General features: G+C 45.6%; 1 protein-coding gene and 1 long non-coding RNA gene across 2 annotated transcripts; one reads left to right on the top strand and one right to left on the bottom strand.

Moving 5' to 3' along the window:
• Positions 1-19,682, top strand: ACAD9 (acyl-CoA dehydrogenase family member 9). The gene is made up of 18 exons (XM_061472990.1): positions 1-98; positions 2,115-2,208; positions 4,460-4,561; positions 6,833-6,939; positions 8,053-8,153; positions 9,919-9,997; positions 10,972-11,146; positions 11,771-11,844; positions 12,291-12,366; positions 13,031-13,101; positions 13,451-13,570; positions 13,968-14,096; positions 14,888-14,967; positions 15,465-15,591; positions 17,008-17,085; positions 17,802-17,930; positions 18,835-18,907; positions 19,403-19,682. Exons 1-18 carry the CDS (start codon positions 81-83, stop codon positions 19,501-19,503), a joined length of 1,734 nt encoding a protein of 577 aa, XP_061328974.1. The 5' UTR covers positions 1-80; the 3' UTR covers positions 19,504-19,682.
• Positions 18,479-21,506, bottom strand: LOC133279361 (uncharacterized). The gene is made up of 2 exons (XR_009746852.1): positions 21,382-21,506; positions 18,479-18,650 (listed from the first exon to the last, which is right to left on the bottom strand). It is a non-coding gene; the product is annotated as an uncharacterized LOC133279361 (long non-coding RNA).
• Positions 21,507-21,776: the final 270 nt, after the last annotated feature.

Here is a 21,776-nt window from a genome sequence, read left to right as displayed (position 1 = left end):
CCGCGCTGCCGGGCCCCGCCGCCCTCGCGCGCAACCTGCGCACGGCCCCGCCGCGGGCCGCGTTCGCCAAGGAGCTGTTCATGGGCGCCCTGCGCAAGGTGAGCGGGGCCGGGAGGGCGCGGAGCGCGGCGGGGGGCACGGCAGGCCCGGGCACGGCTCCTCGGCGCGCTGCGGCCGCGCCCCTGCTGCCCGTTAGCGGCTGTGGGGGGGTCTCGGCCCGCGGGGGGGGTGGAGGTGTGGAAAGGCCCCTAAGGTTGTGGGGTGCAGCCGTGCCCAGCGCTGCCAAGGCCACCCCTGACCCATGTCCCCAGGCCGCACGTCTGCACGGGGTGTGAGCGCTCGCAGGGACGGTGCCTGCAGCCCTGCCCTGGGCAGCCTGTTCCAATGCCTGAGCACCCTCTGGGGCAGGAATTGTTCCTCAGCTCCATCTAAACCTGCCCTGGTGCAGCTTGAGGCCGGTTCCTCTTGTCCCATCCCTTGTTCCTTGGGAGCAGAGCCCAGCCCCTCCTGGCTCCATCCTCCTGTCAGCCACTTGTAGGGAGCCATCAGGTCCCCTCTGAGCCTTCTCTTCTCCATCTGAACCCCCCAGGTCCCTCAGCCCTTCCCCATCACCCCTGTGCTCCAGGCCCTGCACCAGCTCCGCTGCCCTTCTCTGGCCCCACTCCAGCACCTCAATGTCTCTCTTGGGGTGAGGGGCCCAGAGCTGAACCCAGGATTTGAGGTGCAGCCTCACCAGTGCCCAGCACAGGGTCACAACCACTGCCCTGGCCCTGCTGCCGCACTGGTGCTGATCCAGGCCAGGATGCTGGTGGCTTCCTGGCTGCCTGGGCACAAGCTGCTCATGTTCAGCTCCATCAATCAGCACCCCCAGCTCCTTTCCCATGAGCACTTTCCAGATGCTCTTCCCCAAGCCTGGGGCACACAAGTCCATGGTGTAATTCTGAATGCTCAAGAGCAACCAGCTTAACCCCAGTCATCTGGCCTTGCAAGCCTAGCAAGTTCCCTACAGAAACACAAGTGTCTGTAATTAGGCTCTGGGCTTTGAAAAACTGCATTGCACAAAAATTAGGTCAATTTATCCTCCCTTTACTTCAAGGAACAAGACTTCATGGGAAGTTGTGCTTACAATTCTGTGCAGGAAAGATTGAATTTCTTATTGTGTCTTGAGATGCCACTGAACAAAGCAGTAACCAGTTTGAGATGAGCACTGTATTAAAACAGTACTTGTTAATCCACGGTTCGGAGTGTGCAGTCATCAGAGATTGCAGGGCTAAGTAAATTGAAAGAAGGAATAACTCAAATGGGTTGAGCAGTAACATCTTCCAAAACAGACCTTGTCAAGTAAAGAGTTGACAGTTGGCACTCAGATTCCATCACACTAAAATCTTTTTTCTCCCCCCTCAAATCTCAATACAACAGTTTGCTGGAAAACTGTAGCATTTAGTGGATCGTGAATTTAGAAGCTGACACAGTTCTTCAGCTTATCCTGAGCAGTTCTGTTTGGGCAGAGGTAGACTCTTCTATTTAAAAGGGGAAGGATGATAAAAACTAGAAGCAGAAACTCAGGTAGTGTTTCACTTGTGTGAGTTGCTTGGGTTTACTTATTCAAGCCTGTCTGGTCATACCACTTGAGTGTATGACCGAACTACCAGGTGCTGATAAAGATCAGTGTGTGGCTCCCTGACCTTTGTACTGGTGACATTAACCAGGTGGAGTGTGCTGCGTTTATGGGATGAGCTTTGGGAACAGTGCAACAGTAAACTGATTCCAATATAAATTAAAATTAATTCTATTTTAACCTGCAGACGGGATTATGTTGACAGAATTGATGGTGGATGAATCATCATCCTCATAGCTCTTAGAAATCTCTGTTACTCCCTGATGTTCCTGATTTCTGCTAGTCCATTCTGATTTGGTTTAATATGTAGTGGAGTTGAGTCCTGTGGAATTCATCAGATAAGGCTGTTTCTGAATATTTTCCACAATTCTTAATTTTCGTGTGTTTTAGAGTCTGGCATATGAAAAGTCTGTTCTTGATCTCTTTTTCAATTGCATGAGTCATGGGGCTTTTTTTGAAAAAAAAAAAAAAAAAAAAAAATTGCTTCTCATTTTAGGAAGAAGTTTTCCCTTTTCCAGAAATCAGCAATGAGGAACTGGAGGAGATGAACCAGTTCGTAGGACCTGTAGAAAAATTCTTCAATGAAGAAGGTATAGTTATTGGTTTCTTATTTAGTGATTAAAATGGAGTTAACTGTAACAGTTGAATAAAATTGTAATACCTAAAATATTTACATTATTTTATGCATTTATTGCTAAGTCAAGTCCTGCTGCTGGTTCTCTGGACGTGCTCATTTATGGCTGTTCTATATGGAGTATTTGGGTGCTGCTGAGAAGACATAAATCTTCAAAACAAAAAAAAATGAACAGAGAAAAGCAGGAAATTAAAGTATTCTGGGTTAGAGGTAGGATGTGAACTCAGGCTTAGCTCTGTTGAATATTATGCTATTTGCCACTCCATAGATTGTGAATTTGTTCTGAAACCTTTAAACTTTGCTATTGTACCAAACCTGTTTGTAGGAGAATTCAGCAGAGATGTTCATAAATGGTGACTCATTGAGAAGCTGTGAGAAATCACAAGCATGTATGGTTTTCCAGCATCGGAGTAATGATTCTATTTGGGAAAAGTTGTACTAGCCATACCCATTACAAACAGGGTTGCAGGGTGTTTCTTCCTGTACTGCTGCAGTAGATAAGTCTATTTATTCTGCAACAACTCAGCAGTCTCTGAAGCAGTTAAACAGTGTGGGCTCCATCTTCCCCGGACAAAGGTGCTGGGTCTAGACTGCAGAACACTGCAGGGGGTTGAAGAAGCCACAGTTTGTGAGATCCAGGTATTTTAACTATGAAAGCGTAATGTTGCTCAGTGACTGTAAATGAAGATTTTATGCAGATGACGTTTTCAATTCTCTGCTCTGTTGGGGAACATCATTTATTGAGTAAAAAACCTGATATTTAAGTGAGGAATAAAAATGTCAAGTTATAAAGTCTTACCTGAAGGTGGAAATTGCTCATCTTTATTTAGATTCCCAACTACTGAATTTTAGTAGCTAAATGTTACATTATTCAAGGTAACTCACAGGGGTGGTAAGAATATATTAGGAGGGCAGCCTTACACAGTTAGAAACTTGGTTTGATTGGCACTGGGTAAGGAAATTCAGCTCCTCAGAGCTGCTACAGAGCTGGACAAATTCTGGACACCATGGATAGGTCTGTGTGGGTGTAGTGGAGGAAGAGGTAAAAATCCACCTTTCTCTCCCCAGAGCAGCTGATGGCAGAACACAGATGTGTGTCTGGCACTGTGTAGCTAAACACTAGCCTGAGAAACAAGAATTCTTTTTTAGTTCTTTAATTTAATTCTTTAATTCAGTTTTCTTCCTGAATATCCTCTCCTAGAAGAGCATCAGAATGTTCAGTTGCCTCCCACTGCTCTGTTCCATACAGGAGTTACAGCATCCTTTGACTGGGGTGAATGTGAGGTTTCTTTAGGGAAGCCCCATTGCTTCTTTTTGGGTACTTTTTGGACAGACAGCTTTTGTTCCTTTTGCTGCAGCTTGCAGCCTTCCTGAGCTGCTTCATGTGATTCTGTTTTCACTGCCACAGGACAGAACAGTTCTTTTAATCCCCAAGAATTCAAATAACTCAGAAGAAAAACGTTTTTGTGACTAACGCATTTATGTCTTTTTTATTTTTTTCATGACCTAGACATAGTTCAGATAGAAAATCCTAGAAGCACTTTGTTATTCCAGTCATGGAATCAGCTAACACAGATATGCACAACCTGTACATACAGACATGTTTGAGAATATTAAATAATAAACTGATCTCTCCCACTTCCAAGTCCTGTATGTGCTGTGACTTTACACCTATAATCAGTATTCTTGGGACCTTGTATTTTGACTTTGGTGTAATAAGGTGGGCTACTTAAGTGGAGTATTGCTTTCTAGAAACAGAATTGGGAATTCCATCTGCAGGGCTTAGGACTTGCCTGTGTGACTGCCATCAAAAGGCTAAAAACATCCAGTTCGGCGTTGTCAGAGACTTTTCCAGCCACCCAGGGAGGAGGGCAAACAGGGCAGTTGGTAACTCAGGGTGAAGCTAGGAGGAGTGGTTCTTGTGAAGGTAGGGGTGAGCAGAATGTCGGTGGTGCAACAAGCCCTGTGTCTTTTCTAAAGGCGTTTCAGAAGACCAGAGGGAAATGAGAGCAGGGAGGAGTGTGATGCAGCGGCAGCCGTCTCTCGGCGCTGGGCCCTCGGGCTGCTAGTTGGGTTAGAGATCATAGTGCTGCTGGCTCAGAGCACGCAGTGACCTTGGCTCTGACTGGAGAACTCTGCAGCCTCAGAGTTTTTTTTCCTGCACAAAGAAACACAGTTTTAAATTATAAAACCTCCTGTATTTGTAGTGGACTCGAGGAAGATTGATCGAGATGCAAAAATCCCACCTGAAACTCTAAAAGGACTGAAGGACTTGGGTCTCTTTGGCATGCAGATTCCAGAGGAGTATGGTAAGTGATCACAAAAGAATAACCCAGTAGTCTGTATGAAGTATTGCATTTTTGGGTCTTGCAAGCTGTGTCTGTACTATTCCATGTGTACGCATTTGACTATAATCAGGAGCTGAGTCTTCCTCCCCAGTTACCAGGGATGTGGGCACCATGGATGTCAGGTGGCTGTGGAGGGAGCTCCATGTACTCCTGCCTTGGGTGCCAGAGTTAGATAACTACTCTTAGATGGTGAAAATTTCTCTTGGCATAGGATTTTCCTTTTTGTTATTTGTTTGGATGCAGTAGAGTTGCTTGGCATCCTATGGGACTTGCAGATCTTGCTGATGGTTCCGAAAATTGTACTGGGTCCAGACTCCAGTGGACGTGGTCATGGAACTGATCCATCAAAGCTGTCACCTGTCATTAGCAGATAGATATGTGTTTGACCATATAGAAGTGCAAAAGTACAATGTCTGTTTATTAAAAGTAAGGCTTTTGTATAAAATATTCTTATGCAGTGTGGAACAGAAAGTTCATGTGTTAAAGGACATTATAGTGCCAACTGAGACCAGAGACAATAGTTCTTCAGTGGATTAATACTTAAATTTGCAAAGGAATTTTCAAGAAAATGTTGGTCTTAAGCATAAAGTAAAAATTGGGGTTGACCCTGATACTTTACATGAAATTTCTGAAGAGCTTAGATCATTGCATTGTCATTTTCTATTATAAAAGAAGGAGACTTCAAAGGAAACAGCTCAGAGGAGGACAGAACTGCTTGACCAGCTGTAAAAGATAGTTTTGGTGGGGAAGATACCTGATTTTAGAATAGTGGGAAACAATACTTTTTTTTTTAGTGATTACAGTACTGCTACAGGAAGCTGGAGGCATAGTTCAGTATTTGCATGGTGCTAAAGTAAAACCCTATTTTTCATAGCATTTTTTGCTAAACCTTTTCTGTTGTATTAGGCAACATAACTAGTGCTGCCGTGCTGCACTGATTTCAGTTCTTGAAGTAAAGTGTTTATATACAGAATCATTAAAGTGTGTTGGAAAACTGGCATGTATGGTAACACGGTGTGATTGCTGTTGATTAATTAATTGTTAATTAATGCTTTTAAAATGCATTAGAAATGGTATTAGATGTTTTTCATGGAATTCATGGAATACGATGTGAGAGTAAATTAGAAAAGAGACTTTCAAGCTCTCCAGTTTTCTCTTAAGAATAGTGTCTTGGGAGGAGAAAGATCTGGACAGAGCACCTGAACCCATACAGGGAGAGAGAGGTGTTTAGGAGTTAACAAGCTACTTCTTTCTGCGCCATAACTAGTGTGCTTCTAATGAGGTTATTTCCCAGCTTCTGTAGTTTGAACCTGCTCTGCTGTGTTTTTGTTGCTGGTGCTCACTGCATTTTAAAACTCTTCAGCCACACATACCCAGTGCCTCCAGCATTGCATGGGATTTTTCATAATGGTTCTTTTTTCATAGCGGCATATTTGCCGGAAGCATTAAAATACAGAACATTAATAGGGAAAATGAAGCTCATGTGAGTGATGGAATAAAGGCTCTTTAACATGGGCACCAGTGGAATTAGTGTGCACGTCGTTAGTAGTCTCCAAGGTGACTCCTGAACCCAGCCCCAGTCAGGAAAGGGAACAGAAGTAAGTGTATAGGTAGGAGGAGCTTTAATTCACATAAGTATGCTCAGAAGGGGAAGGGTGTAAGAAGCAGTGATGTGGATTAATTGTTCGTGTATTTATTCAGTGTGAATGAAACAGTGGGACTATAGAGACACCTGCTGAAATACAGTATTCATTATCCTCACTTAAGACCACTGTCCCAAGCAGAGAGTTATAACCTGGATAAAAGATAGTCTTAAAGTTGTTTGTTTAGCAGCAACATATAAAATACTCTGAAATTATAGGGAGCAGGACTTGTAGTCCTGAGAACATAAAATTCTGGAACATTAGGCTCATGCAGATGCAGCTTTGATTTATGTTACTTCTGTTCTTTCGAAGCTTCATAGAAATAGTCTCTGTGGCTGCAGCAGCAGATCACAACATTCCTCCAGAAAGGATGTGCTGGTGTCAAGTTTGTGTCTTGATACGCTCACATTTTCTGATGAAGGACATCTTTGAAGGGTTGTTCTTTCTCCTGTATTTGTGGACACTACATCCAGTCTGCACCGAGAGGCTCTTCAGTCAACAGTTACATTTGTGATGTTTCTGCATTTGAAAGAGATGTTTTGGGGAAGGGGCAAGTTAAATTGCAAGGTATCTACTTAAAACATTGCAGGTGGCCTTGGTCTGTCAAACACCATGTATGCACGTCTGGGAGAAATCACTTCCTTAGATGGGTCCATCGCGGTTACTCTGGCAGCTCATCAAGCCATTGGGCTTAAGGTAACGCTGTTCTCTTACGTGAGGTAGTTCTACACAACATGCATAGGAGAGGTGAGGTGAAGTTTGTTTCGGTGTGGAGTGGGGGATGTAGCAAATAAGAAGTACTCTGAAGCCTCGCTCAGGTGGAACGTTCTGGTTGTTGGTGCCCCAGCACCCTCTGCCAGTGGCTCAGTGCAAGGCTTTTGTGCAGTGTAAGGGCTGGGTGTGAAGTACATGAGGAAATTGTTAGTCCAGGAAGCGCTGAGATGGTAATTCTGTGAAAAAATGATGCCAAGTTTTTTTTTTTAAATTGAGCCAAATGGATACAGTAGGTAGAATAAATATTGAAAGAAATAAAATAGGGGGGGCTAAAATTGGGAAAGCCATGCTGAGGACTCAGGAGGCTGCATTCTGGCTGAGTGAGGCTGCAGACTGGGGAGCTTAGAGGAGAAAACTTCTCCAAGACCAGTGTACTATAGCACGACTGTGGATTTCAAACTCCTGTCATACAGCCTTGGGTATTTAGCTTTAGTGGTGGATGGATGGTAGGAGCCTGAAGCTTGAAATAGCAGTAACTTCATTATACCAAGAAGAAATTATGTAGCTTTGTCATCTTGGTTTTGTATTTTGATTGTCCTTTGTAAGAAACCTGCTGAACAGATAATGGAAGTTAAGTGCACTCTCACACAAACTTGTGGAATGCTGTGTAATGAAAGAATTTGGAACCTGAATAAATCGTGTGTTGTGTTCTGTGATGAGCTTTGAAAATGCTGCCTCTGGGGTTATTAAAACTACGTTGGTATTAATGAAGGTCAGACACATTGTGAAGGGAGGACTGTCAGTGCCTTTCAGAGCAACAGTTTCAGTCTTCACTTAAAGCATAAGATCAGTGAAGCCTGTCCTAGAGGGCAGTCCTAGCAGGAAGCCATTTCCTATGGGCACTTGAAGAGCTGTGTGATGTAGCTGTGACACATCTTAATGCCTGATAAATAATTGTGTCCACCCTGTATTAAACCGTCTCGTTATGCCATAAAATCTGCAAATTAAGCTTCCTGAACTTAGGGAAGCTTTTCAGCTTCATTTCTTTTTTACACAGGTTGATGCTGAGGAGTTTTCTATTTCTTCTTTCTGCAGGGAATCCTCATTGCTGGCACTGATGAACAAAAAGCAAAGTACCTGCCTAGACTGGCGTCTGGGGAGCACATTGCAGCTTTTTGTCTCACTGAGCCTGGAAGGTACTGTCTTGGTAACCACAAAAGCTTCAGAAAGCACCAAAACACCATTTATTGATTATTGATTATTTATTACTTCTATCTTCATTACAATGACTGGTTAATATATTAAATCTTCATTATTTGGTGCTTGTGGCACAGACCTATAGGTCAGGGCTTTTATTTCGGTGGTGTTTTTGTGGTGGTGGTGTTTTTTATAGGTACACTTCAGGTCATGTAATCCCTCCTTCCCTATGTGCTGCTTATAGCAGTTCCCATTAAATGACTGACCATCCCAGGAACTGGTCCACTTAGTCTGGCATTACTGAATCTGAATTGAAGGGATACTTTGTGCTAGGTTAGAAATAATGTGCTGTTATTTATAACTGCTCTAGGAAGCTTTCAGTTATTTTTCAGAATTATAAAAGCCAGTATTGAGGGAGCTGCCAAAAATAATGTGAAGACATTTTGGTTTTTCCTTAGTTCAGGAAAAATATGTTTATAGCAGCACCTCCACTTCAAAGGCAGTTACCTTTATTACATTCATTCATTGACTGTTGCTGATGTTGCAGACTCTGTTTATGCAGAAGAGGTACACTTTTACAAGCACATAGTTTAATACATGGCTGTAAAGGGAACATTGAAGGACCGAGACCAATTGGATGTTAGAGGCTGAACCTTGCTCGTCCACACAGAACTATAGCTTGAAACTGTCTTTCCCGAGTTCTTGTCTGCTAGAACAGCTTTCAGTGAGCTTTTGATGCGCTTGCTGTTTGCCCTGTTCCTGTGATGTAGATTCCTGCCAGCCACCAGTGATGGGTTTTATTCAAGACTCCTAAGCTGGGCTTTGACCCTGTGAAAGCCACCTCACTTGCAGGTAGAATTGAAACTAGCAGTTACTTTAACAAAATGTCCATGAAAGGGAGTTGGAAGTAACATGAAGGTGAGTAGCAAGGGCTGACCATGTTCTGGAAGTCTTCAAACATCTTTAGCCCAGTATTATTTAGAAAGATTGCTGGTCTTAGTAACTTCAGCTTCAGTCTCTTGGAGACCTTAGTTCTGGTGCACAGAAGCAGCTAATCTATGTTGAAATACCAGCTGAGATATGGCTTTTCCAAGAACCTAACAACTGTCTTTGGCTGAAAGCCCGCAGTGAGCCATGGTGGCATTTGAAGTTGTGAAAGAGGAAACTTCTCCCAAGGTGCAGGGGATATGCTGTTTGGTACATACTGAGGTGGTGACTTGAGAGGGAGTGAACTTTTAATCACAGCATGTAAAGCACTTACTGCTTTGTTGTAATTCACCTGCTGTTTTTACTCCTGTAGAAGGTATTTGATGCGCCCGAGGTGCTCACTGACAGCCTGTCAGGTGTTTGGTGTTCAGTTCTGTGGAGCCGGTTTTCACATGGATGTAAAACCAGGGTGTGCATTTGTAAAGAACAACGTAGACATTACATGTGCTTTAGGATGACAGGTTCATTGTACGCTCACATAGCTCAGGGTGTAGCTCAAAACAGCTGCTTGCTTGGTATCCTGAACATTCTGGTCAAGGTGCAAGAGCAATACCTCATGTTAGCCAGCAGAAATGTCCCGTTGGGTCACTGAAGTAGGTTTCTTTAGAGCTGTTGATGCTCCTGTTTCCTTGCTAGCTCAAAACTGATATTTATATGCTGCTATTCGATATAACTGCAAACATTATTTTTTGAAGGATGGGAAGAGGGAAAAGATGCAGTTTTGTTTTTTAAAAGCATGTTTATTTCTGTAACATTAATAACTCGTTTGGTTTTTAGTGGAAGTGATGCTGCGTCCATCCAAACAAGAGCAACCCTCAGTGAAGATGGGAAGCACTTCTTACTAAATGGCTCCAAGGTATCCAAGGAAGAAGTTCTTTACTGTGAGGGTGGTGAAGCACTGGCACAGGCTGCCCAGAGAAGTGGTAAATGCTCCATCCCTGGCAGTGTTCAAGGGCAGGTTGGACAGGGCTTGGAGCAAGCTGCTCTAGTGGAAGGAGTCCCTGCCCATGGCAGGGGTTGGAGCTGGATGAGCTTTAATGTCCTTTCCAACTCAGACCATTCTATGGTTCTATGCACTCACAGACAGGATCAGCACAGGGGTTTGTTGCGGGGCTATAGGAAGCAGCACTGCTGTGAGTTGGTTTTGCTAAGTCAGCTTGGCAGCTGCAGCACAATTCCAAGGTTTCCAAGCTAGTGAGGAATGACCCCGTCAAAGGACAGCCTGTGTTGGTTTTGAGCTACAGAGGCTGGAAAAGCCATACTTTGGGGAATAACCTTCACTAAACTCTTGGCAGGAAAGGTGTGAAAAGCCTGTGTTCCTTCTCTGTATCACCAGCTCACGGTGTGCAGCTTCAGGGAGGTCAGTTAAGTAACTTGAGCAGTTAGTTAGCCCCCTTTGTGACACCGTAGCCTGAAAGAAACCTAAACCCATGATTCCCCTCTTCATTCTTTATGCCAGAATTTGTAGGTGGTTTTGAAAGAAAACTTGACACTGAATTGGAAGTGGGGCTGCTTGGAACATTTTTGCTGAAAGGAACAATGGCAAGGAACGGTCTGGAGGAAACGCTCTGTGGATTTTAACTTAATTCGTTAATCTCTATCACTGCCTATTTTTATAATTGCTCTGAACCTGCCATTCTGCGGTCAGCCTTCCTTGGAAGTGTGTTCACAAGAGGCACAACCAGGAGCAGAGCACTCATTAGAATGTAAGGGAAGAGGCAGCAATTTTTCACCACTCTGTTCTTTGCTGGTCTGTTAGCAAACACTCAACAACAGCGCTCCAGGGTGAAACAGGTATATTTCATGTGCAACTTTCCTCTCCTAAAACAGGTTTGGATATCGAACGGTGGCATTGCTGATATCTTCACAGTGTTTGCGAGGACTGAGGTTGTTGATAAAGATGGACAATTGAAAGACAAAATTACCGCTTTCATTGTAGAGCGGGATTTTGGTGGAGTCACCCATGGGAAACCTGAGGATAAGTTGGGCATTCGAGGATCCAACAGTAAGAATTGCTTAAAATTGTTCACAGAAACTGGTTTGATATTTTAATGTTCTCATGTGTTTAGATCCTCTGAATTCAGAGGTACATCAGTATCTATCCCATACAGCGGTGTAAGTTCCCTGTTCCTTTTCCCAGCTTTTCCTGTGAGCCCTTCCTAATGAAGGGTCTGAAGTTAGAAATCCAGATTGTGGTGTTGTGTTCTGCATGTGGGAGTGCTTCCCTGCCTGTGCAGTGAGAGAAATTACTTGGAATATTCAGTAACTGAGTGGCTTTAATCTAGCAGTGAGTTTTCATCGGCTCGTCTTGAGCTCACTGGGGGTTATAGGTTTTCACCATCTAGCATTTGGACATGACAGCTGTATCAGTCCCAGAAAATAGAGACAAAACTGTTGTTCCTTGGTTACACAATGTACATGAAGTGTATTTTGAATATTTCACATCAGTAATTCATGTCAACTACCATCTTTTCCCAAATTCTAACTTCTTTGCCCAAGCATATGTAATGTGTCATAAACAGCGCATTAGGAAAACTGTACTTCCTGTTACAAAACCAGAAGATTATGTTCCTGAATGTCTTTAAGTACTTCTGTGTAGGAATTCACAGCTGTTAACTCTCTGTTTCAGCCTGTGAAGTGCATTTTGAAAACACAAAAGTGCCAATAGAGAATGTAATTGGAGAAGTCGGAGGGGGATTTAAGGTAAGCTTTGAAAGGCTGGAGGAGACCTTCCCCTGCTGCTGTGTACCCACATTAAACAGCATTCTGTTTTCTTCTTCATCTGCTGAACTTGAGCAGTCCTCTCTGGTTTGGATGTCTTGTCTGGTTGCAGTTCAGTACGTTTTTATCTACGTTTTGCCTTAATGCAGTTTGAATCACTGAAAACCATTTCAAATATGAAACGGGATGTAGTAGGTCACCTTAAAGCCTGGTGTTGAAGCATTACTGCTGGGTGCTGAATGCTGTACTTACCAGTACAAGGGTGGGTGTCAGGAGTGTCCTGGGGTAGGAAGTGGCTTCTGGTGATGAATGAAATCCAGGAAATCACTGCTTCAGGAAACATGAAGCAGGACAGCAGTGACCCTCGTAGCCTGAGGGGAAGTTCTGTGGCAGCAGCATTGCCTAAGTGCCATTCCTTTTCTTCACAGGTTGCCATGAATATCCTCAACAGTGGAAGGTTCAGCATGGGCAGTGCCTCTGCTGGAATGATCAAAAAGCTGATAGGTGGGTGCATTTTGTGTTCTGCATTGCTGAGTCCCTGCAGAAACTGCTCTGCCTGAGGTGCAGAGCGCACTTAACTCTGAACAGTAACATGGGTCTTGATCATAACAACATGGCTACATTGCCAGTCATAACATGCTTTGGCTTCCTTAAAACACTAAAATACTGTTAGTTTTTTTATTAAAAGCCTGGTTTTTACAGTGTTTTAACACCAAAGTTTTTTCAGGTCATACAGTGGAAGGTTAGTGCTGCTCTTTTAATTTTCCTGAGGTGTTCTCACTAAGAGAATAGCCTGTATGCTGTTGCCTTTACAAGGTACAATCTCCTGTAGAGCCTCCCACTTGAGTAACTGGCTCAAAGCTTGTACACAGTTCTAAAATTGGTTTCTACCAGTAGTTACCCCAGATAGTAAGAGAAGTCCCTCTAAAGTCATCGATGAGCAGTAAAACTCATAGGTAAGTAAGGTGCCTTCCCCTTGCTCTTCACCAGGAGCACAGGTTCACACCTCAGGTGCTTGTTTCAAAGCCATTGGCACAGTGTCCCCAGGCTCGACCAGCACGGCTGTTCTGAGGGTGTTTTTCCCAAGGTAGCTGTGTCGCTGTCGGTCACCAGCAGGGCTCTGTCACTGCTACAGTGCTGAGAGGGATTTCTTGTTTTCTTTTTTAAGAACTGACAGCAGAGTATGCCTGCACCAGGAAACAGTTCAATAAGAAACTGAGTGACTTTGGATTAATTCAGGTAATAAAGAAGCTCTGCGCTTTGTACTGACTGAGTGCAAGGATGTAGATTTTTGGGGGGGGGTCCTTTGGCTGTAGTGGGTTAGAGAAATTGCCAGAGGTATTGAGTTTGTGTAGCATTAAGTGCATACCTCTGGGCACTGATCTTTTAAATGTCTGGAATGATTAATGAATAAATGTCATGTTTTTGCACTTTCCATTATCGTTTTGCAGCAGTACTTTTTATTAGTATTTGGTAATGTCTTAAACATACAAATACTGCAGTTGTGCTCTTAAAGTTTCAGGCTTGACTGTGGCCTTTGCACCTGAATTACTGTATGATTCCTGTATGATTCGTTGCTATTTGACAGGAGAAGTTTTGTATTATGGCTGTGAAAGCATATATAATGGAGAGTATGGCTTACCTCACTGCAGGAATGATGGACAGGCCAGGCTTTGAAGACTGCTCCATGGAGGCCGCCATGGTCAAGGTAATTCATCTTATTGAAAAGGCTTGGTATGGCTGTAGGTGAACAACACCTTTCATGTTGTTTAGTTGACGTTCCAAGTTGCTGAGAGGTTCAGGTATTGCATTTAGACATGGGATACAAAAACATCAGCAAAGTGAAACAACAGACATCAGTGTTTTCTCTACATCCCACGTACTGTTGATTCAGCATCTCAGCTGTGGCTGCCCCATCCCTGGCAGTGTTCAAGGCCAGGCTGGACACAGGGGCTTGGAGCAAGCTGCTCCAGTGGAAGGGGTCCCTGCCCGTGGCAGGGGTTGGAACTGGATGAGCTTTAAGGTCCCTTGCAACGCAAACCATGCTGGGATTGTATTCTCTGTGTACTGAATAGCATGGTGATGAGACTCCTGTTCCACCGCAGGTGTTCAGTTCTGAAGGTGCCTGGACTTGTGTAAGTGAAGCACTGCAAATCCTTGGAGGCCTTGGCTATATGAAAGATTACCCCTATGAGCGGTACCTCAGAGATACCAGGATACTCCTCATTTTTGAGGCAAGTAGCAATAGACTGGGTTTGCTGACAATAATATACGGGGTTTTTACCTGGCAGATGTTCTGACCACTAAAATCAGAATCCAGTATGAGGAGAGCTTTCTAACGTGGAGTGCTTTTTGCGTGTGACCAGCCTTCTGTGTTCTAATCATTGTTCTTCAGCCACCAGTATTAAAACAATCACTCATACAATCCCTTTACTCAAGACATCAACTCCTATGGTATAATCTCAATTGCTTGGTCTGCATTTGCTTTCAAACAGGCATATTGTGCAGTTCCACAACTATTTAAGTGTTCCTTTACCAGAGCAATGCAGCGTTTGCTTTTTACTCCAGATGCATTTAGTCTGGTTTCTTTTTCATTGTGATGCACACATGTTTAATAATGAGACTTCACAGTGAAATAGAATCAGAATTTGTAATGGAGATAAAGCAAAGTGGCAAACAGCTGTGGACAGACGAAGGGTGACGTTTTAATATGAGGACAACAGAAAAAGAAGACTGATAAAAACAGACCTGCCTGGGAAACACTTATTGGTATTGGGAACTTTATTGTTAACTGAAGGACTGTTCTTCGAAATGCTACATAATTTTGAGTACATGATACAGCCACTGTAATGTTCGGTCCAGATGCATTTTAGAGCATCTCGGGGAAAAGCACAGCTCAAGTTCCTGAGACATCGTGAGCAGGATTAGGGGGCAGGAAGCAAACAGACTAGAAGCAGAGCTGATGTAGATCTGTTAAAACCACTTTGCGTGTGAGACTGGTGCCACGTTGTGCTGTTTCTTGCAGGGAACAAACGAAATCCTGCGCATGTACATTGCTTTGACGGGGATGCAGTACGCGGGCAAAATCCTGACCGACAGAATTAAGTAGGTTCTCATTTATTGCTAATAGTTCTAATAAATTGGTCAGAATCTTTTAACTGTTCAATGACAGCCAAGAGAGGAAACTGTAGGAAAGTCCCTGCAGTGTTCTCCAGTGTATTATCTGCCTGAAAAGGTACTTCAGTGTTACAGGTTGGGGGGGATTGGTTTTGCATGTTTTAGGGATCTTGTCCCGATTGGACTTTGTTTTGTAATTCCAGCTTGTGTAAAATCCTTTCTTATGGGACCAGTCATTAAAACTGTGTAACTTCACGTTTAGTGCTCAGCCAGCTGGGTTGTACATCCTGAGTCCTTGTGAGAGGAGCGGAGTGTGACCCTTGCTGTGCACTTCTGAGGCTGTGTAACTGTTCATAGTGAAATGGAGCAGAAGAGCTGATGGTTCTGGGACAATGTGCAGGTGTTTGGGTAGAGCACTGAGCGTCGTTTTCTGACCCTCCACAAACTAATGGCCTTTAACAGCTGTCCTGTGCCTGGCCCTGCAGGGAGATCAGGAAAGGCAACGTGGGAGTGGCCCTGGGAGAGTTCGTGAACAAATTCCGGGACACGATGGGCAGAAAAGTGGATCTGGGGCTCGTGGGTGACCGTGGAGTGGTGCATCCCAGCCTGCAGGTGAGGGGGACGCAGCTCCTGGAGCACACTGGGCCACGCAGCGGTTCCCTGCACTGCTGTCACATCCCAGTGTCCTGTTTGTGCCGAACACAGGGGGTGCATAGGAACGGGGAGAGGCACAAACAGAAGCTGATGTTTATACCATTTCACAGGGATAAGGACTGAGGTACTGTGGGTACACACCAAGGTAAAATGAAGACTGCTCTAAGTCTGTATTTGTAACAATTCCAGGTTTATATCCAATTTAATAATCCATTTGACACTTCACATACAAAAGGCTTTGTAATGGTCTGTTGCTGCCCTTCATAATCAGCTCAGTTACAAAACACAGGATTTTTTCCTGTTTAACAGTAACAGTTTCACGTAAGAATTGCTGTGAACCATTTCTGTACATACTGGAGCACTCATGGCATCATTTTTATGATGAATGTTCTGTTAATACAAAAAGAGATAAGGTTTGTTTTTCCTGGCATGTCAGTGATTTGAAAAGCTGTAACATGGTGGTTGTTCCTGTGATGTATCTCTGCTCCCCCCCTTCCCCACACAGCCATTTCAGGCACACACGTATGAGGATTTGTTGGGACTTGCCCTTCCATGAGGAACCTGAACAACGTGGAATCTCCTTCAGGTCCATACCCCATGAGCTGCAGTGGGACGTGGGGGATTGTCTGAACTGGAGCAGTTCTGACCCAGCCTCACACTGGAGCGGAGTGTCCTCTAGCTCCAGACCCACTTGCAGTCGTATTGCAGGGATCAGCATAGAGAGTTGAGTTGGAAAGGAATTCAAAGCCTCATTTAGTTCTAACTTGTGTCAGCGCCTCAGCACCCTCACAGGGAAGAGCTTCTGCCTAAGAGCTCATCTCAGTCTCCCCTCTGGCAGGTTAAAGCCATTCCCCTTGGCCTGTCCCTACATCCCTTGTCCCAAGCCCCTCTCCAGGTTTCCTGCAGCCCCTTCAGGCACTGGAGCTGCTCTCAGGTCTCCCCTTCAGGAGCCTTCTCTTCTCCAGGCTGAACCAGCCCAGCCAGATATGGCACTGGACATTTTCTTCCAAGGTAGAACCAGGATTTGACCCTGTTGGTGAGCTCACACAGTACTGCCACATAAACTCAGTTGTCAGGGTTCTCATAACCTGCAGCCCTTAGAGTAAGAGTGAGGTTTGCTGTGCATTAATGTTAGTTGGGCTTCAGGACACCAGGGTTGCATCTGACCAGTGGGGTTTTTCCCCTTGGAAAAGAATCAACATTTTATAATCCCATTCCTTTTAGGGAGATCATCCGGGCTCCTGCTCCTCAGGGAATGCCTCCCTGGGGAGCGCCTGTCGTGGCTGGACATCCGGTGTAAGGGGGTGTGGGTGTGCTTGGTTTGCCCTCAGAAACCCACTCAAATTGTTGTATTTTCTGTATTTTATTTTATAGGAAAGTGGCAAGAAACTGGAAGAGAACGTTTACTATTTTGGCACAACCGTGAGAGGCCTGCTCAGTAGGTTTGGCAAGGTACCTGTTACTTTCTCTGTTACCTTTGTTATTGAATGGCTTACCCCAACCAGAGGAGCCTCACTGGAATCTTGAGTGGACTCCGTGTATGGCAAGAGCCAGGACTTCCTTTATGTAACACGTGATGAACAACTTAGGTTTAAAACAAAGGCCAGACCCCACCAGTCTTGCTGCACTGGTTGTTTTCTCCACCTGTAGGCACAAACCCAGTGAGCCTGCCCAGGGGCTGTGGCAGTCACTGGGACCCACTGCCCCGTTCCCAAAGCAAGAGCTGTTCCAGCAGGTTTTGAACTGGTCAGCCGTGGTGTACAGCAAACGCACCTGTAGTAACACCGTGCAGAGGGTGTAGCTACAGCAGCACTGATCCTTGAGTACCTTGGGTTTTCAATTCTGTGACACTGGTGTGTGCTGAGAACGCTTCTCAGACCAGGCCCCACACCTTCCACTTCACCTCATGCATTTTTTGAACAGGTTGATATATTTAGTACTTAAACTTCAGTGACTGGGGCATTTACCAAGTGGGTTCAAGTCGCAGCAGTTTCAGGGCTGGCTGCAGCCAAGGGGCTGTTACAAGGCAGAGCACAGTTAACCCAAAGCTTTCTGCCTTAGGGGAGAACCTGTCTGTGCTGAATAAGTGTGACCCTAAATACAAAGTGTGAAAAAAAGTGTTTGGTTAAGGTTTTAAATTGACAACCAACTACTGATCACTTCTGTAGACGATCGTGGAAGAGCAGCTGGTCCTGAAGAGAGTGGCAGATATAGTTATTAATCTATATGCAATGACAGCAGCTATTTCCAGAGCCAGCCGGTCCATCAGCATCGGTCTGAGAAACCATGACCATGAGGTGGGTACCCTCAGGATCAGTCACACCATTCTGTGTCTGGAGCTCCACAACCAGGGCCTGTTCCCATTCTGCCTCCCAACGTGCTTTGTATCAAGAGGCGCTGGGCCTCATGTGCAGGAGCGTGATGCTTCCTCACGAGAGCTCCAACCCAGCCAGGCCTGCATCCTGATGTCTGCTACGCTGCAAAGCCTCAGTGACACGTGGCTTTCACCATGCTTCAGCTTGCTCTCTCTGTTTGTTACGGGTTTATATCTACCACAGCAGACTCTCTGTAAGGCAGTGCACCAGAGTGCTTCTGACCTGGTTGGTGCAGGGCTGCAGTAACCACAGCAGTTGCCTCTCAGTGCTCTGCACACTGTCTGGGTGTTGAAAGTAGCTGAACGCACACACGTGTGTTCATGAATGAAGTACAAGTCTGCATGGTCTCCTAAACCTGTTGCTACCATGCAGTCCTTTCCATACAGTCATTCATCAACAGTAACACGTAACAATAACAGGATTTTGTCAATTAATTCATGGACAGTGAAGTGAGAGTTTGACACAAGTGATTGTATTTGAAGTCTTATGGTAACAGCAACGATACAGTTCAGTGTTAGACAAACCCAAACCAATTCATCTTCATCTTCACTGGTGGGGGTGGGCCTCTCCTGGACTTGCTACCAAAACCCTTTTCTGGTCCCTGTGGAGCGAAGGGGCCGTCCCAGCTCTGGCCCTCAGCAGCTGTGGGGAGAAAGCAAAGCCCAGTTTGAGCACCCACGGCTGGCTCCCAGGGCAGTGCTGCCGGGAGGCAGAACCACAGCTTCCCAGTGCAGCTGTGCAGAAATCGGGGTGGCTCTGGGTTGCCACCTGGCTGTGTGGTGCAGGTTGGTCCCCAGTGTTCACCTGAGTGTTGCTGTTCTCACAGGTGCTCCTCACCAACATCTTCTGCACAGAAGCGTATTTCAAGAATAATTACGCCATGGCTCAGTTAGAAAAATGTAAGTTCTGTAAAATCCAATCATTTTTATACTCGTATAAAATGCAGTCATTTTGTACTCTTAGAGCTTCACAGACTCTAATGAAGAGTAGGTGCATGTGTGTGTGATGTGACCAGCAGAGTAGTTCTGCTCTGCTTTTAATTCACATGAACAGAACTGGTACCAGATGAAGAAAGAGTCTTCATTTAATACATAAACCAAACTGCAGGGATTTTCTCCAGCTGTGGGGAGGAATATAAAGTCTATGAGTAGCCAACGCTCTTGTTAAGGGAATACAGATATTGATGAGGTACTGGACTGATCTGGTGGTGTATTGACCAGGACTGGTCTGGCTCTGTGAGACTCTGCCTGCAGTAACCAGTCTTCTCTGGAAGCTAATTCATTCCGTGGCACTGAGGGCAGCTGCTGCATTTCTGTTCTAAAAGCCTTTTGGAAAGGAACTTAGAAAAGCTCTTTATGGCACCTGAGGTAGCGTTTCCTTCTGGTTCTCCTCAGATGCAGATGAAAATCTGGATGACTACATCAAGAAAGCTGCAAAGCACATCCTGGAGAAGAGAGCCTACACGTGCTCCCACCCGCTGGACAGGACCTTCTGATCCCGGCCTGGCAGCAGATGCTGCTGAGTGTGTATCTGGGAGGCATTTTCTGCAGTTGAAGCATCTGACACCTTAGAAATAACCATTTAACGAGTTTACCAAATGGAACTGTGTCTAACAGTGTAAAATACACAACTTTATATAAAGAGGATAAATAAAGCAGTTTTATTTAAACCTGAGTTACCTTGTTAGGGGTGCGTGTGGCTGTTTCCTTGGAGCTAAGTGAAGAGAGCTGAGGTTCCGAGGGTGAGATGTGTTTTCCCAGGGACGGGATTGGGTGGTGGTTTAAGTTTGTATCAACGACCTGCTTACCTTTAGAGAGCCCTGGAGGGGCCACACTTGTCCTGCCAAGCACACTGCAGGCACCAACACCAGCCCCAGTGCTCAGGGGGGTCCGGGGAGGTCGAGTGTCCCTGAGGATGGGGCTGTGCTGTCCCACTGAGCTCCCACTTAAAGGGGCTTCCTTGTATGTAATCAGCACCCTCCATGCTCTGGCCTTGGCCTTCAGCCTGCACTGCCCCCTTTGCTTTGGTTTTTAAAACCAACAATTGGGGGTTATTTATATTAAAATATAAATTATTATATTAAATCGATGTTTAAAAAAGCCTCGCACAAAACAAGAGATTTTCCATGAGCATTGTTTAGATTTGATGCCAGGTTACACTTCGTTTTTCCTCTACCCTTCCACTAACCCCTAACAGAGCTCAGCCTCCTCTGAAGCATCCCAGCAAGGTCAGTTGTGTTTGGTGACACATTCCAACAGTGGCAGTTACTCGCTGGCCAGAAAAAGGGGGCTTCAGGTGAAGTTTTCTCTCTCTCTATCCAAAATTCCTAATGAAGAGTTGCAGTTTTTCAGTTAAAGCTGTAACATCACTGGGTGATGGGCTCACCACGGGGATCGGTCACTGGGACTGCGTCACTTCAGTGCTGTTGCTGCACAGCGCTCAGGGAAGCACCATTTGAACCAGGACTTTGGGTCTCCCAGTGCTGCAGCAGTTAAAGGCTGCTGCGGGCTCTGGCAGCGTGGTGGCCCTGCCCCAGCTGCCCCAGACAGGGAGTTTGTTGCCAGCATCCTGCTTGCTTCCAGCTGCAGCCCTGCTTTGCCTCTGGAAGATGGAGGCCAGCTGTGAGATGGCGAAACTCAAGCACAGCCCCTGAAACACCAAGGTCACCACAGGAGCTCATGAATCATCCTTTCACACATTGACACTCAAAGGGCCAGAGTCTGACCCTGTTCAGTGTGATTTATGTCCTGGGGGGGACGCTGAAAGATGACCTTGAGCAATTAAAGATAAGTGGTACCAGAGATGAGCTGATGGCGTGACAGCAAAATAAAGGCCAGAAGTTATCTCCCACCGTAAAGAACAAACCACCAATTAACCCCCTTCGCGTGGTTCTGTTCCTGTTCATGCTACGTTTGCTGGCTGATACAGTTTAATTCATTTGGAACGTCCAAATAACACGAAACATCTGCATGTTTGTGGCAGTTAAACCGGAAAAGTGAAAACTGCTCTGTGAGACCTCAGACTTAGGTTACAAACGCTGCGGCGTCCACTCTCGTGTGCGAGGCCAGGCACAGGGCTGAAGCGTCAGTGTCAACCAGCTCAGCCTGTGAGCATGTAGGTAATTTGTGCACAGGGACCCCCAGGGCCAGTCTGTACCAGGGGCAAACCAAATTCCTTCATTCTGGAGTTTGGATTTGAAAGGGAGCCCTCGCAGGACCACCGGGTTGCTCTCTATGACTTGGTTTGTTTCCCTGGGATACTCCCTAAGAACTACATTTACTGAGGTAGCAATGTGCTGTTGTAATGTCTGACACAGCCCACCTAAAATGACCTTGGCCCACGGCTGCCAGTTGTAGCCACTGGGTTGTCTTACCTGAAATCTGCCCCTCCGAGCTCTTCAGACACCTTCTGCTCGCTGTTGGGCTGAGGGTGCCGTCCCTGCAGCGCCTCAGCCTGTGCTGCCCATCGGGAGCCGGCACAAAGCTGCTGGAGATGCTCTGCCCCTGGGGCTGGGAGGGTGCTCAGCTGGGTGTCCGGGGAAGCCCCAGTGAGGGATGTCTGCACGGGGCGCTCGGGGGCCCCCAAGCACCAGGGAGGGTCCCCTTCTAAACCCATGGGATCCCCAGAATGTGAACTGAGAGCTGCTGCACCTCCCATGTTACAGAAATGAGCCCCTGCAGGCAAACTCCCCAGCTCAAGCACATGGTGCTCCAGCTCCGGTGCCATGAGAGCCTGAACTTCCGAGCGCTGCTTTATAAATAAAGCCCT

Source organism: Pezoporus flaviventris, unplaced genomic scaffold (genome assembly GCF_033815535.1).
Source record: "Pezoporus flaviventris isolate CSIRO_AGI_PZ_B2104156 unplaced genomic scaffold, CSIRO_AGI_Pfla_v1 ptg000073l, whole genome shotgun sequence".
NCBI classification, from domain to species: domain Eukaryota; kingdom Metazoa; phylum Chordata; class Aves; order Psittaciformes; family Psittacidae; genus Pezoporus; species Pezoporus flaviventris.
This window is presented reverse-complemented; position numbering and strand designations above follow the sequence as displayed.